Source organism: Crocuta crocuta, unplaced genomic scaffold (assembly GCF_008692635.1).
Source record: "Crocuta crocuta isolate KB4526 unplaced genomic scaffold, BGI_CrCroc_1.0 scaffold72, whole genome shotgun sequence".
Taxonomy (NCBI): domain Eukaryota; kingdom Metazoa; phylum Chordata; class Mammalia; order Carnivora; family Hyaenidae; genus Crocuta; species Crocuta crocuta.
Window position 1 is genome coordinate 562,843 of NW_027529427.1, and position 12,918 is coordinate 575,760.

The window sequence follows — 12,918 nt, forward strand, 5'->3', positions numbered from 1 at the left end:
TCACTAAAGAAAACCTTTACTGTGTATGTCTTCGTATTTATTTCCTATTGCTGCCGTGATAGATTACCACCCGCTTTCTGGCTTACAACTGTGCAGATTTATCATTTACACTTTTGTAGGTCAGAAGTCTCACAGGACTAATATCAGGGTGACAGCAGAACGGGCTGCCTTCTAGAGCTCTAAGGAGTTACCCCTTGTCCTTACCTTAGAATCTGCTGCATTCCTGTTTGTGGCCATTCTGTCTTCAACCCCAGGAGCACTTCATCTTCAAACCTCTCTCTTGCATTTCTGCTTCCTCTTTAAAGATCACCCAGATTCCATTGGGCTCACTTGGATAACCTAGGATAATCTTCCCCTCTCAAAGTCCTTGATGCAATCACATTTGCAAAGTCCCTTTTGCTATAACATGAACACCAGTTTTTCAGATTATAATATTTTGGGGGGAGCATTACTCTGCCTACCACAAACTACCCTCTGGCCGCAAAGATTCACATCCATCCCATATGCAAAGTACACTCACCCCATCCTAAAGCTCTAAAAGGCTCAATCCTTTATAGCATTTACTCCAGTCCAAAATCTCATGTAGGTCTCATCAGCTCAAAAGTCCCAAATATCATCACGTTAATTATCTAACTTGGATATTGGTGGGGCCTTAGGTGTAATGCTTTCTAGGACAAAAAGAGTCATCAGTCCCAAGAAATTTTGAAAGCTGGTTGGACCAACAACGTTAGGTTTCAGGTCCTGCTTAAGCTGCATCCTACAAGTATGTGCATGTGATATTTTCATTGGTGCTCAGTTCAAAACATTTTCAAATTTCTCTTTTGAGTTCTTCTTTGGACTATGGGTGATTCATAAAATAAATTTTTTTTTAGTTTCTAAATATTGAGATATTTGTCAGAAACTTTGCTTAGTGATTTCTAACTTAATGCCATTGTGATCATTTCTTTTAAATTTACTGAGACATGTTCTATGTCCCCAAATATGGTCTATCTCGATAAATGTTAGAACTTCTATTCTTCTGCTCCTCAGTGTTTTCTATGGTCATTTCAGTCAAGTTGGTTCACAACATTTTTATATCGTACACGGCACTTTCCTTCTGAGTTTTCTTGAATCATCAACATCTCTTGATTTCTGTTATCCCAGGAAGAATAATTAACTTTAAAAAAAAAAAACGGTCTGTTACAAAACAATGAATATATTTGGTCTGTTGATTTGTTATGTGTCCCTAGGCTAAATCTTATAAATAGCTTCCCTTTTTCTATTCATTTGTAAAGTTATAGGCTATCGTTTTACAAAGACAAAATAATAATAAAATAAAAACTTTTATTAGCAGCATATTTTGGAATCAAAAAGCTCATTCACCCAAGATGAGTCAGTATATCCAGGAAAAAAATGAAGAGTACATGTTACAAAAATTAAAATGTGTTTGATCTTTTATCTTTGGAACCCCATTTTGTGTCCTTGGCACACAGTAGGCATACAAGAAATATTTTTAAAGTAATTCATAAATAAAGGATAGGCTACTGTTTACAACTTGTGAGAGCTAAACTTTATTTAAAGTTTATATATTCGAACTATATTTGAAGAGAACTCAATTTGAAGATAATATATCTTCCTGTCTTGATATATCTCTATAATAAGAATTTTGGATAAAAACCTTAATGAGTCCATGCTCTCAAAATTCCCTCAAGAAGTTGTTATGCTTTTTTAAATGTTTATTTATTTTTGAGACAGAGAGAGACAGAATGAGAGTGGGGGAGGGACACAGAGAAAGGGAGACACAGAATCCAAAGAAGGCTCCAGGCTCTGAGCTGTCAGCACAGAGCCCAATGTTAGGCTCAAATGAATGAACCATAAGATCATGACCTGAGCCAAAGTCGGATGTTCAACCAAATGAGTCACCTAGACGTCCCTGTTGTTATGCTTTTTATACGCTTTTAATATGGTTTTAGTATTATGGTTTCAAATTATTTTATTGAAGTATAATTAACACAGTTATATTAGTTTTAGGTGTACAATGTATTGATTTGACAGTTCAGTACATTTTTCAGTGCTCCCATGATAAGTATAGTCACCGTCTGTCATCATACAGCATTACTACAGTATTATTGACTATATTCCTTATGAGATTTTGTCATTTGTGACATCATGGATGGACATAGAGGGTATTATGCTAGATGACGAAGTCAGGAGTTTCCAATTTATTTTGACCCTGCTGTTTCTGTGCATCTTCACCCCAAGCTGTCCTCCAATCTTCTAAAGATACAGGAAAGCTATAATTTTGAAAGAATTTTCTGCCATAAAGAACTTAGACCATTTATGAGAAAATTAAGTATGTCCATCATATAAACACTATGTAATGCACACTAAAAGAAACAACTAAGATAAATATAGGCAATTCGTGGGTAAAAATCAGAGTCACACATTGTTTTGTATGTAATTATTTGTACCTGTATCTCAGCAGTATTGAAAAATGACCTGAAGGTAGAGATTAGGTTGCATTCTTTGCCTTATTCTTATGGATATGACAGGAATTGGGTTAATTTGGATCACAAATAGAAATAATTAAAGATATCTAGAAGTTCTCTCTTGATTTCTTTCTTAAGAAATCTTTTTTTTTTTTTTCCCTTCCAGGATTTTACTTAAATCCTGGTTAAGTGCACCCTTCTGTTTTTAAATGGAAAAAAGATTTAAGACTCTGCTGTGGAGAACAAAACTGAGGGTTGTAGGAGGGGCGTGGGTAGGGGATGGGCCAGAAGGGGGATGGGCATTGAGGAGGGCTCTTGGGATGAGCACTGGGTATTGTATGGAAGTGATGAATCACTAAATTCTACTCCTGAAGCCAATGCTACACTATATGTTAACTAACTTGAATTTAAGTTTTTATCCATGAATTGCCTATATTTATCTTAGTTGTTTCTTTTTGTGTGCATTACATAGTGCTTATATGATGGACATACTTAATTTTCTCATAAATGGTCTAAGTTCTTTGAGGGCACTTGTGGGGATGAGCACTGGGTGTTATATGGAAACCAATTTGACAATAAACTATTTGTAGAAAAAAAAATTAAATAAAAATTTAAAAAATTTAAAAAAATAAAAACAGAAAGGTGCGTTAAATGTTTTTTTCTACTTCAGCAGAGGAACAATTTGTCCTACGCTTTTAAGGAAAAGTGTCATTGGTTCAGCATGTAGGTACTAAACACTACTACATCCACAATGGTATCAATCCAAGTCTTCCCTTACTTTAGTGTGATCCAAATATTAGAAGTTAAGTAACTAGAGACGTTCTTCTTTACAAAGTTGAGAACTCATCCCTCTTCTAATCAATTATCTTGAACATTTTTTACTCTACAGTGAAAGGGGTATTTGCCTTCTCCTTTCAAGTGGAGCCAGATATTGCTTTTGCTGCCCAGTTGCTCCTTTATTCTATTTTGCCTAATGGAGAAATTATTGCTGACACAAAAGAAATCGACACTGAAAACTGTTTTGCCAATAAGGTGAGTCATTTGCATAAGCAATCCTTTTATTTATCTTCCCTTTTGAAGCATGGAGAAGAAAGATGTCGTGTACGTTTTTTTAAAAAATATTTTTATTTATTTCTAGGAGAGAGACAGCGTGAGCAGGGGACGGTCAGGGAGAGAGGGAGATACAGATTCTGAAATAGGCTCCAGGCTCTGAGCTGGCAGTCAGCACAGAGCCCGACGCGGGGATCGAACCCACGAACCACGAGACCATGACCTAAGCGAAAGTCGGACGCTTAACCGACTAAGCCACCCAGGCGCCCCATGTCGTGTACATTTTTAAAACTGCCATATAGTGCTTCTGGAACATTCCAGAGACTGAGAGTGATGCCATACCCTGAGAGGGCTAGTGAAGAAACTCAAAGCACATGACCCTAGACACAATGTTTTACAAGTTTCTTGTTATATCATATCCATGTGGAATTCAAAATCTATTCTGTTATAAAACCTGAAGAGTTTTAATTTTGACATATTTTGCTCCCCAAATTTTCAGTTAACGAAGGATACTTCTCAAGGGTGTGTCCCTTTTATCCCATCATACCCCTGACACACCTCAATGTATGATTGCAGGAACCAGTAACTCATTGTGAGTTTAAATTCAGCTTGATAACACAGGGCATAAAGTATGTGCCCCACGTTGAGAAACAGCCTGGGCACTCTAATAATGACTAGAGCATAAAAATCTAGCATACTTGAAAAACCTAACATACTTGCATATTTCCAAAGAATATATAGTTGCAACAAGAAGCCTGTATCCCAACAGAATTTAGGTGCTTAACAATAGCAATCAGATAGCATCCACCGACTTCACTTACCTTTTTAAAATTATACCTAGGACTCTTTAACATGAATTTTATGGACATTAAAACTATGCATTTAGGGGCGCCTGGGTGGCTCAGTCAGTTAACTGTCCGACTCCTGATTTGGGCTCAGGTCACAATCTCACGGTTCCTGAGTTCAAGCCCCACACTGGGCTCTGCAGTCACAGCACAGAGCCTGCTTGGGATTCTCTCTCCCTCTCCACACCTGCTATGTGCCCATGCTATCTCTCTCAAAATAAATAAATAAACTTAAAAAGAAAACTATGCATTTATAGCAAGTGAACATTTCTGCAATGAGAATGGCATTAGATTATCTTCTAAAAAAATATAATGATCTAAGAAAAATACACAATGGATTCTGATATCAAATTTTAATTCCATCTTACTAAAGAACATAGCTTCTTCTGCAGTGTTCCATGTGAACCAAGAAGAAATTTCCTGTCTCAGACTTCAATGCCCTTGCTGCTTATTGTGGGCAGTTAGTTGGAATGGCCATCTTATGCTACAGCTTTCGGCACCCTTCGCTCATTCCATCAGTGGTTTCTTGCTGTGGAAAACGTGTGACAATCCCTGAGTATCACAGAAACATGAGCCCCTGGACATTATTCTCAGTCTTTTCATATCAAATATCTTGTAACTTATCCATCAGGAGTAGACATAGTGTGAGAAACTGAAAAGTATTTAGAAGAAAGGTGACTATTTTTATTTACCACCTGAAGGTAGAAAAGAGAGCTATTAAAAAGTTAAACATTGAGGACCTTAGAAGGTAGGCAACCTGGCAGGTTGATGAAGAGAGTGAATTGCAGGCTGAGAATGTGAGAGAAGTTCCAGGTGAGTTTGAGACGTGTGTTCCCTCAAACCAATAATATACTTCAAGTATTCTCTTTAATCTTCAATGGGATAGAGAAAAACTGTTTTCCATCCAAAATTCATATCTCTTCTTTCTTACTTTAAAAATAACAGATTTTGTATGTAGGTTAAATACCATGTAACGCTTTGAATTGCCTGGCATTCTTAACTGGATATGATTATGTATTAAGGATAACATTGATTAACTCTCTCTTTCAAAAATAATTATATATTAAAAAAATTTTTTTATAAAGGGGCACCTGGGTGGTTCAGTTGGTTGAGCATACAGCTTCTGCTCAGGTCATGATCTCACAGTTTGTGGGTTTGAGCCCCATGTCAGGCTCTGTGCTGACAGCCAAATCCTGCTTTGGATTCTGTGTCTCCCTCTCTCTCTGCCCCTCTCCTGCTCAGGCTCTGACTCTCACTCAAAAATAGATAAATATTAAATTTTTATGTTTGGTTTTTTTTTTTTAATTTGAGAGAGAGAGAGAGAGTACAAGCAGGGGAGGGGAAGCAGGCTCCAGACTCTGAGCTGTCAGCGCAGAGTCCAATGCAGGGCTCAAACTCAGGATCAGTGAGATCATGACCTGAGTTGAAGTCAGACGCCCAGCTGACCAAGCCACCCAGGTGCCCCCCAAATAAATAAACATTAAACAATTTTTTTTAAAGAACAGTTTTAGTATACAGGTTAAATACTATATAACAGTTTAAATTGCCTATCATTCTTAACTGGATAGAATTATTTATTAAGGATAACATTGATTAACTCTCTCTCTCAAAAATAAATAAACATTACAAACATTTTTAAAGGATAACACTGATTAATATAGATAAGTGCAGACTCTCAAACTATGCCTTAAAATTCTTTTGTGTTCTTGTATCAATAAAACTTTTACATTTTATAACATAGCCACTTCTTGATTAATAGTAGTTTCAGTTGATTATAATCCCAAATAATTCATGTGTTCATTTGAAATAGGCACTCACAAACATATTTTCATACACTTAAATTTTCTAAAAATAAAAACAAACGTGTTTAAAACAGAATTCTCCATAAGCAATGTTTTCATAATATACTGAACTGCAGAGATGAATACTTCTTCATTTTGATAGTAAACCTATTCATGTTTTTCATATAGGTCTCATGATACATGAATCCAACTGTTACATTAATTCACAGACCACACAGCAGCATTATCAAGGTTAAATTCAGCAATCCAATTCAGATATTATTTTCACAAAGCATGCTGACATTTCACTCCAATCTAAATCAACTCACAGTTCAAGAATCTGGAAAGTTACCCAATGCTACTACAGACTCTAAATTCTAAATTATTTTCTTTTATAGTTTGAATATAAAATAAAACTCGGGCTCTACTCAAGAACTGTTTACAGAAACATAAGAAACGGATAGATTCACTGATCAGTGAGTTTCTCTTGGCCAAAGCACAATCAAATCTCTGAAAAAAAGTATGGATAATTTTGCATTATTTCATAGTTCTTATTCTTTATTCACAGTTCTTTGAATTTTCTCAACCAGTTAACTGTTAGGGTGCATATTAGATGTCTAGTTTTTTTTTTTAATAAGCCAACAAATCCCCACTCCTGATAAACAGCACTGTGCCCCTTTAGAATGCCAGATAACTAGGACTGCGACCTGGAGTCGACTTCAGGTGGCTGATCTCAGAGGTGGAGTGTGACTTTCCATGCAAACTATACACATTCACCACAAAAACTCTGCAAGGAGACAGATCAACTACAGCAAAGTATGTAGCTTTGTCAGCAGTGTGCTCATATTCCCATTTGGGATTCTATTTCATGATCAAAACCAGTTTACACTTCACCAGTTATATAAGGACCAGGAAATCTCAGTCAACTGCAACTGTATTTTCATTTTATTCCAGAGATAGTTAACTGGCAGTCCCTAAATGTATGCACCTCTTAAGCCTGTTCCAAAACGGATGAAGGGAAACCAAGTGTGGAAAGAATTAGTCCTTGCCTGGGGTAGAAGAAAGTATTGAGGTTGTAATGCTTAGAACATTTGCTGTCATAATCATATCCTTTTCACAGGTTGGTTTGAGCTTCTCCTCAGTCCAGAGCCTGCCAGCCTCAAATATCAACCTGGAGGTCTCAGCCACTCGCCATTCTCTCTGTGGCCTCCGTGTGGTAGACCAGAGCGTTCTGCTGATGAAGCCTAGAGATGAGCTCTCACCTCAATTGGTGAGTCCCCTTTCAGCCTTGGATGTCAGAAAATGCACATCTACTAAGACCAGTTATAACTGAGATGACACATTCTTCAGAGCGTCAGGCACACTCTAGCAAGCTATGTATGAACTGGACTTAAATTCAGTTCCACAAAAGACATTGCACAAGGGGCTTAATGTAATCTCCTCTCACTTCATTCTCTCTCATAATATATTCTCAATGAGGGAGCAATATGGCTCCCTACTGCCTTCACCGCCTAGCATAGTACCTTATGTATAAAAGATGCTCAAAGCATTATTAATGAATGAATACATGAATACTAAATCTTTAAGGTGGTTAAGGTGGTTATTATTACCCTAATTTTATGAGTAAAGAAAACATAGCTAGGGCAGATAAAGCTACTCTAGAATATATATATGTATATATTATATATATATATATATGTATATAATGCACCACATCAAGGTAGTATGTGAAATGCCTGATTTTTAAGGTTTCCCTAAAATCTAGACACTTACTCACTGGTTTGAAGTATGGACAAAAGAGAGTCTCCATTCAAACTTGTCTTATAGAGATGTCTCTTGTAATAGAGGACTTTCAAAAAGTCCCTGTAGTTTACTTTCATTGTCCCTTTATTTATTTAACAAATCTTCACTGCATCTTCATTAGAGGCCGAATCCTGCTCTGGGAACAGCGGTTCTAATGGTGAACTTTCAGATACCGGTTTTGACCATCTTAGACCTATGGTCTTATGAGGCATTAAAATAGACAAGCAAGCAACACAAACATATAAACATATAATAGTTCCAAATTTGGGTAAGGATAATGAAAGAAATAAAAAAGATGCTGAGATAAAGAAAAAACAAGTTGGACATTGTCTCAAATGGTGATTCGGAGTATCTTCCTAGATGGTCAGAGAATGGGGGTGGGGTGGGGAAGGGGAGGTATTACAAAGAATGAGAGCAGCGTGTCAGAAGGGCTTGAGGTCAGAACAAGACTAGAGTGTTCTAAAAGGAAAAGGTAATAACCTAATAAATAATGGGGAGAGAAGAGGGTGGTAGAGACTGTAGGTGAAATGGAAAGTAAAGAAGATTGTGACGAGCTCTGTTAGCCTGGAGTGGAGTTTGGAGTTGACAGTAAATGCAATGGTAAATTTGAAGAGTTGTAAACAGAAGAGGGCCAATTCCGGTATCTGTAAAGGAGATGCTGTTTGCTGGTGAGAGAATGAGAGCAAGAATGAAAGAAAGGGAACAATTAGTAGGCTATTGTAGGAGTGTAGACAAGAGGTAAACGCAGCCAGATTAGGAGATCTGTGTGGAGGCCTGTGTTTATTTAATGGCCATGTGATTAAGCAGATGGCCTGCCCCCAGGCTCTGGGCAAAAACTGAACTGCAATTGGTTTATTTCTAGGTTGCCTGACATCTAGTTTTTTGTCAAGCTAGAGTTGGAACGAAAATAGTAGACTAAAACAAAAACAAAAACCTCAGTAAGAATTCAAAAGAACTTAATCATAGAAAGTGGGAAAAGGAATGAATTGGGAATTTACAGAGATTATTTCTGACTGTTGGGATTATAAGTGGCTTTTGTGCTTCTGTCACACTTCTCTGTACTGTCCAAGTTTTTGGCCTCTTTTTAAATGTAGGCATATTGGGAACACCTAAGTGGCTCAGCTGGTTAAGCATCTGACTCTTAATATCGGATCAGACTGTGATCTCATGGTTGTGAGATCGAGCCCCATGTTGGGCTCCACACTAGGCATGGCACTTACTTGGGATTCTCTCTCTCCCTCTCTTTCTCTGCCTCCGCCTATCTCTCAAAATAAATAAATAAACTTAAAAAATAAAATAAAAGGTCTTAAAATATTTTTATTTTATTTAAGTTTAAATAAACTTAAAAGATAAAAGGCATTTGGTCTAGGAGACAGGAGACTTGAGTTTTATTCTCACTCGACCAAAATGGGCTCTGAGACTTTGATCAATTAATTTCATTTTTCTATGTGTTCATTTCCTTTGCACAACAAGGGATCAGGATGCATAACATTTATTATCTCCCTATGATTTATCTGTTTATTTTATCACGCTGGCATGGGAGCATTAAGTAAACACCATGATCTTTTGAATCCCAGATTGAACATTATCACACTAAAAATGAACTTAAAAAGGAAAACAAAACAAGAGTTTTCCCTTTCTTCTCTCACGTTGCAGGTCTATGATTTGCTGCCACCGAAGAAGGCCCCTACCTTTATGTACGGAGGTTTCATCGATGACGATGAAAATGATGAAAAATGTACCCATGTGAAAGACATAGTTCACGATGGAATTATTTATACACCAAAGTGGGGTGTAAAAGATGATGATGTTCTCACTATTTTTGCGGTAATTCATCTTCCCAAAAATATAAACAAAATTGAGTTTTAAGTTTTGTTAAAATGGAGAACTAACAGACTTCTAAGCTATAGAATCTGATCCTGCACCCCCCAAAAAAAACAAAGCTAAGATTAATAGAAAAACACTGGATCCTCAGAAGTATGGAGAACTTTGTATACATACAGATATTCATTCAATCATCAATTTATCTTGCACTCTTTAAACTGCAAATGGTATGCTTGTAGGGTCCACAGCCTTACCCAAGTTGATCCCAAAGTTACTTACTACTGTCATATCCCCCTCCCAGTGATTGTCAGAGATTCTAGTACATGAGAATAGTGAAACATTTTCCACAGTGAAAGGTGAGTACCTTATTGGTGGCCATTATATCAGTTTTTTGCACAATAAGATACAATGTTGAACGAATAAATGACTGAATACACAAAGTATAATACTTTCATCATCTTTACTGAAGTAAAATTTCAGGAAAACTGAAAGTAGTCTTTCACAAGGAAAAGATTTACAAACCTCAGGTCGTAATGTTAGCATGCCTGGGGTATGTTACATAAAATGTTTATTTTTCAGACAAACTGTAACCAGACAGTGTTATGAAGGAAGAATTTGTCCAGCTTGTGAGATTATACCTTATCGCACTACCAAAGAGGACTTAAAACTCTTACTGTATCTTGAGGAAAACATGCCCTTCTTCTGCAGCTCAGCAGAGAGCCATTTAAATCTCCTTTTTCTAGAGCCTCCAGGATCATAAATCAATTGGTGGGAGAGGGGTAGGAAGAGCACTCTTTAGGTTCATTAGCTAGCTGTTTAATCTTTAAACATTTATTTCTGACTTCTTTCTCCTTATTTCATGTCCACCACTGATAACCGTGTTTTGGCCTCCCACAGTTTCCCATGTACTTGGAGATATGACAGCGAGTAGTATTTATCGGTGACTAATAGTGAACAAAAAGGCCATTGGGACCAAGTGGACTAGAGGAATCAGGCTACTGTAGGCATCTGCATAAATGTTTTGGATGCAGAGATTCAAGATACCTAAAAGAAAATGAGAAAGAAAAGAAACAAGAATAAATTAGGAAAGAGATGAGTTGAGCATAGATATTTAGGGAAAGGCAGATTTTCCGATAAAATCTAAACAAAACAAAGCTTACTGCGAAGAAAAATCTCCAATATGCATCTCTATAATTTCAAATGAAAAGAAACATAAACAATTACTCTGTGCAATAAAGCCATGAGGTACACACACACACACACACACACACACACTATATATATATATTTGTTTGGAGAAACAAATATTTGTTGCAGAAAAGGAAGGGAAGGTAAATATACAGGTATAAAATAGTTTCTTACCTGCAGAAGATAATTAAAGAGGCATCAGCATATAGCACACAAAATTCAGAAATAGAAATCAGTAGACGTGGGTCCTAATCCCAACTTTTAGTCACTAACTGGATGAATTGGACCGTCTGTGGCTCTGTTTTCACATTTATAAAATAGCTTTTTTCTTTTTGTGTGGCATTTTCATGATTGTCCTATGAGCTATATGCATAATAATAATGAAAGTGTGATCATGTAGGGAAGGAAAAATTCCTCCTCTACCCTCAGGGTCTTCCAGCTGGACTAAGAATTGAATTTCCATGAGACATTAGCGGGAGAGAAAAAATGGTTATATTACATGCTCATGGAGGCCCAATAATGAAAGTGAGACCTAAAGAAATGAACAAACAGGAAGCTTTTGTACTTTTTAGACAAAGAGAAAACCAATTTGTGAGAAATTGACAGGGTAAAGAAAACATATCCGGGGGAACCTGGGTGGCCCAGTCGTTTGGGCGTGCGATTTCAGCTCAGGCCATCATCTCATGGTTCCTGGGTTCAAGCCCCACATCGGGCTCTGTGCTGACAGCTTGGAGCCTGGAGCCTGCTTCAGAATCTGTGTCTCCCTCTCTCTCTGCCCCTCCCCTGCTCATGTTCTGTCTCTCTCTGTCTCAATAGTAAATAAAAACAGAAAGAAAGAAAGAAAGAAAGAAAGAAAGAAAGAAAGAAAGAAAGAAAGAAAGAAAGAAGAAAGAAAGAAAGAAAGAAAGAAAGAAAGAAAGAAAGAAAGAAAGAAAGAGAGAGAGAGAGAGAGAGAGAAGGAGAGAGGGAGGGAAGGAGGGAGGGAGGGAGGAAGGAAGGAAGGAAGGAAGGAAGGAAAGAAGGAAGGAAGGAAACATGTTTGGCAGCTTTAGAATTCTAAGTGGAATTTGGGCTGAGGTCATGGATTAGAAAAAAAAAATAACAGGGTTTGTTTCTACAGCATTCTTGGCTTTAAAGTTCCTATCTCTGGTGATAAAGAAATTTTTTTTCCTTCTTAGTACAGGGAGGGTACCTTTCATGTGGGACATTTATTTACTGCTATGAGGACAGAAGAGGGACTGAGTGTTCTTGAACCAGATGTTTCCCAAGTAGTTTCAATTCAAAATAATCAATATGCCATATTCATTTTGGCAGCCTGCTCTTGGCCCCTACAGTAGAAATGTATTAAAATATTCCATTCTCAAGACTGGATTGCCAATTTGCTTTAATAATATCTATTTTCTTCCAGTATGCAGGAGTAAAAATTTTTACCAACTCAGAAGTCTACAGTACATCTTTCTGTCATCTGCCTCCACCATATCCTTTAGCCTATGCAGAAGGTAAGGGCGGGAGATCTTTGCCTGCTAGAGTAATAGGGAAAAAAATGATGTTTTGCTGGGGTGGTTTGGGACGAAAAGTTATTTTTCTGAGTATTGAATGTTGTGACTCTGCGGCGACTTCTTGCTGAGTTTTCTTCAAATAACATTCCCTCCCCTTCAAAAAGAAATAGAATTTTTTTTTTACAAATAGTTTATTGTCAACTTGGTTTCCATATGACACCCAGTGCTCATCCCAACAAGTGCCCTCCTCCATGCCCATCTCCCCCCTCCCCCCCCACACCCATCAGTCTTCAATTTGTTCTCAGCATTCAAGAGTCTCTCATGGTTTGCCTCTCTCCCTCTCCCCCACTATTTCCCCCCTTCTTCACCCCCATGGTCCTCCTTTAAATTCCTCCTAATCCTCTTATATGTGCAATCATATGGTATTTGTCTTTCTCTACCTGACTTATTTCGCTCAGCA

The 12,918-nt window shown here is 37.3% G+C and overlaps 1 protein-coding gene across 1 annotated transcript in view; it reads left to right on the plus strand.

Annotated features, from left to right (window-relative positions):
- The window catches only part of LOC144227440 (pregnancy zone protein-like), a 47,764-nt gene that overhangs the window by 18,717 nt on the left and 16,129 nt on the right, over nt 1-12,918 (plus strand). The window contains exons 14-17 of the mRNA XM_077759036.1: nt 3,358-3,500; nt 7,265-7,414; nt 9,604-9,774; nt 12,368-12,458. Of these exons, the coding sequence (XP_077615162.1) occupies nt 3,358-3,500; nt 7,265-7,414; nt 9,604-9,774; nt 12,368-12,458 (555 nt within the window). The remainder of the gene's footprint in view (nt 1-3,357; nt 3,501-7,264; nt 7,415-9,603; nt 9,775-12,367; nt 12,459-12,918) is intronic.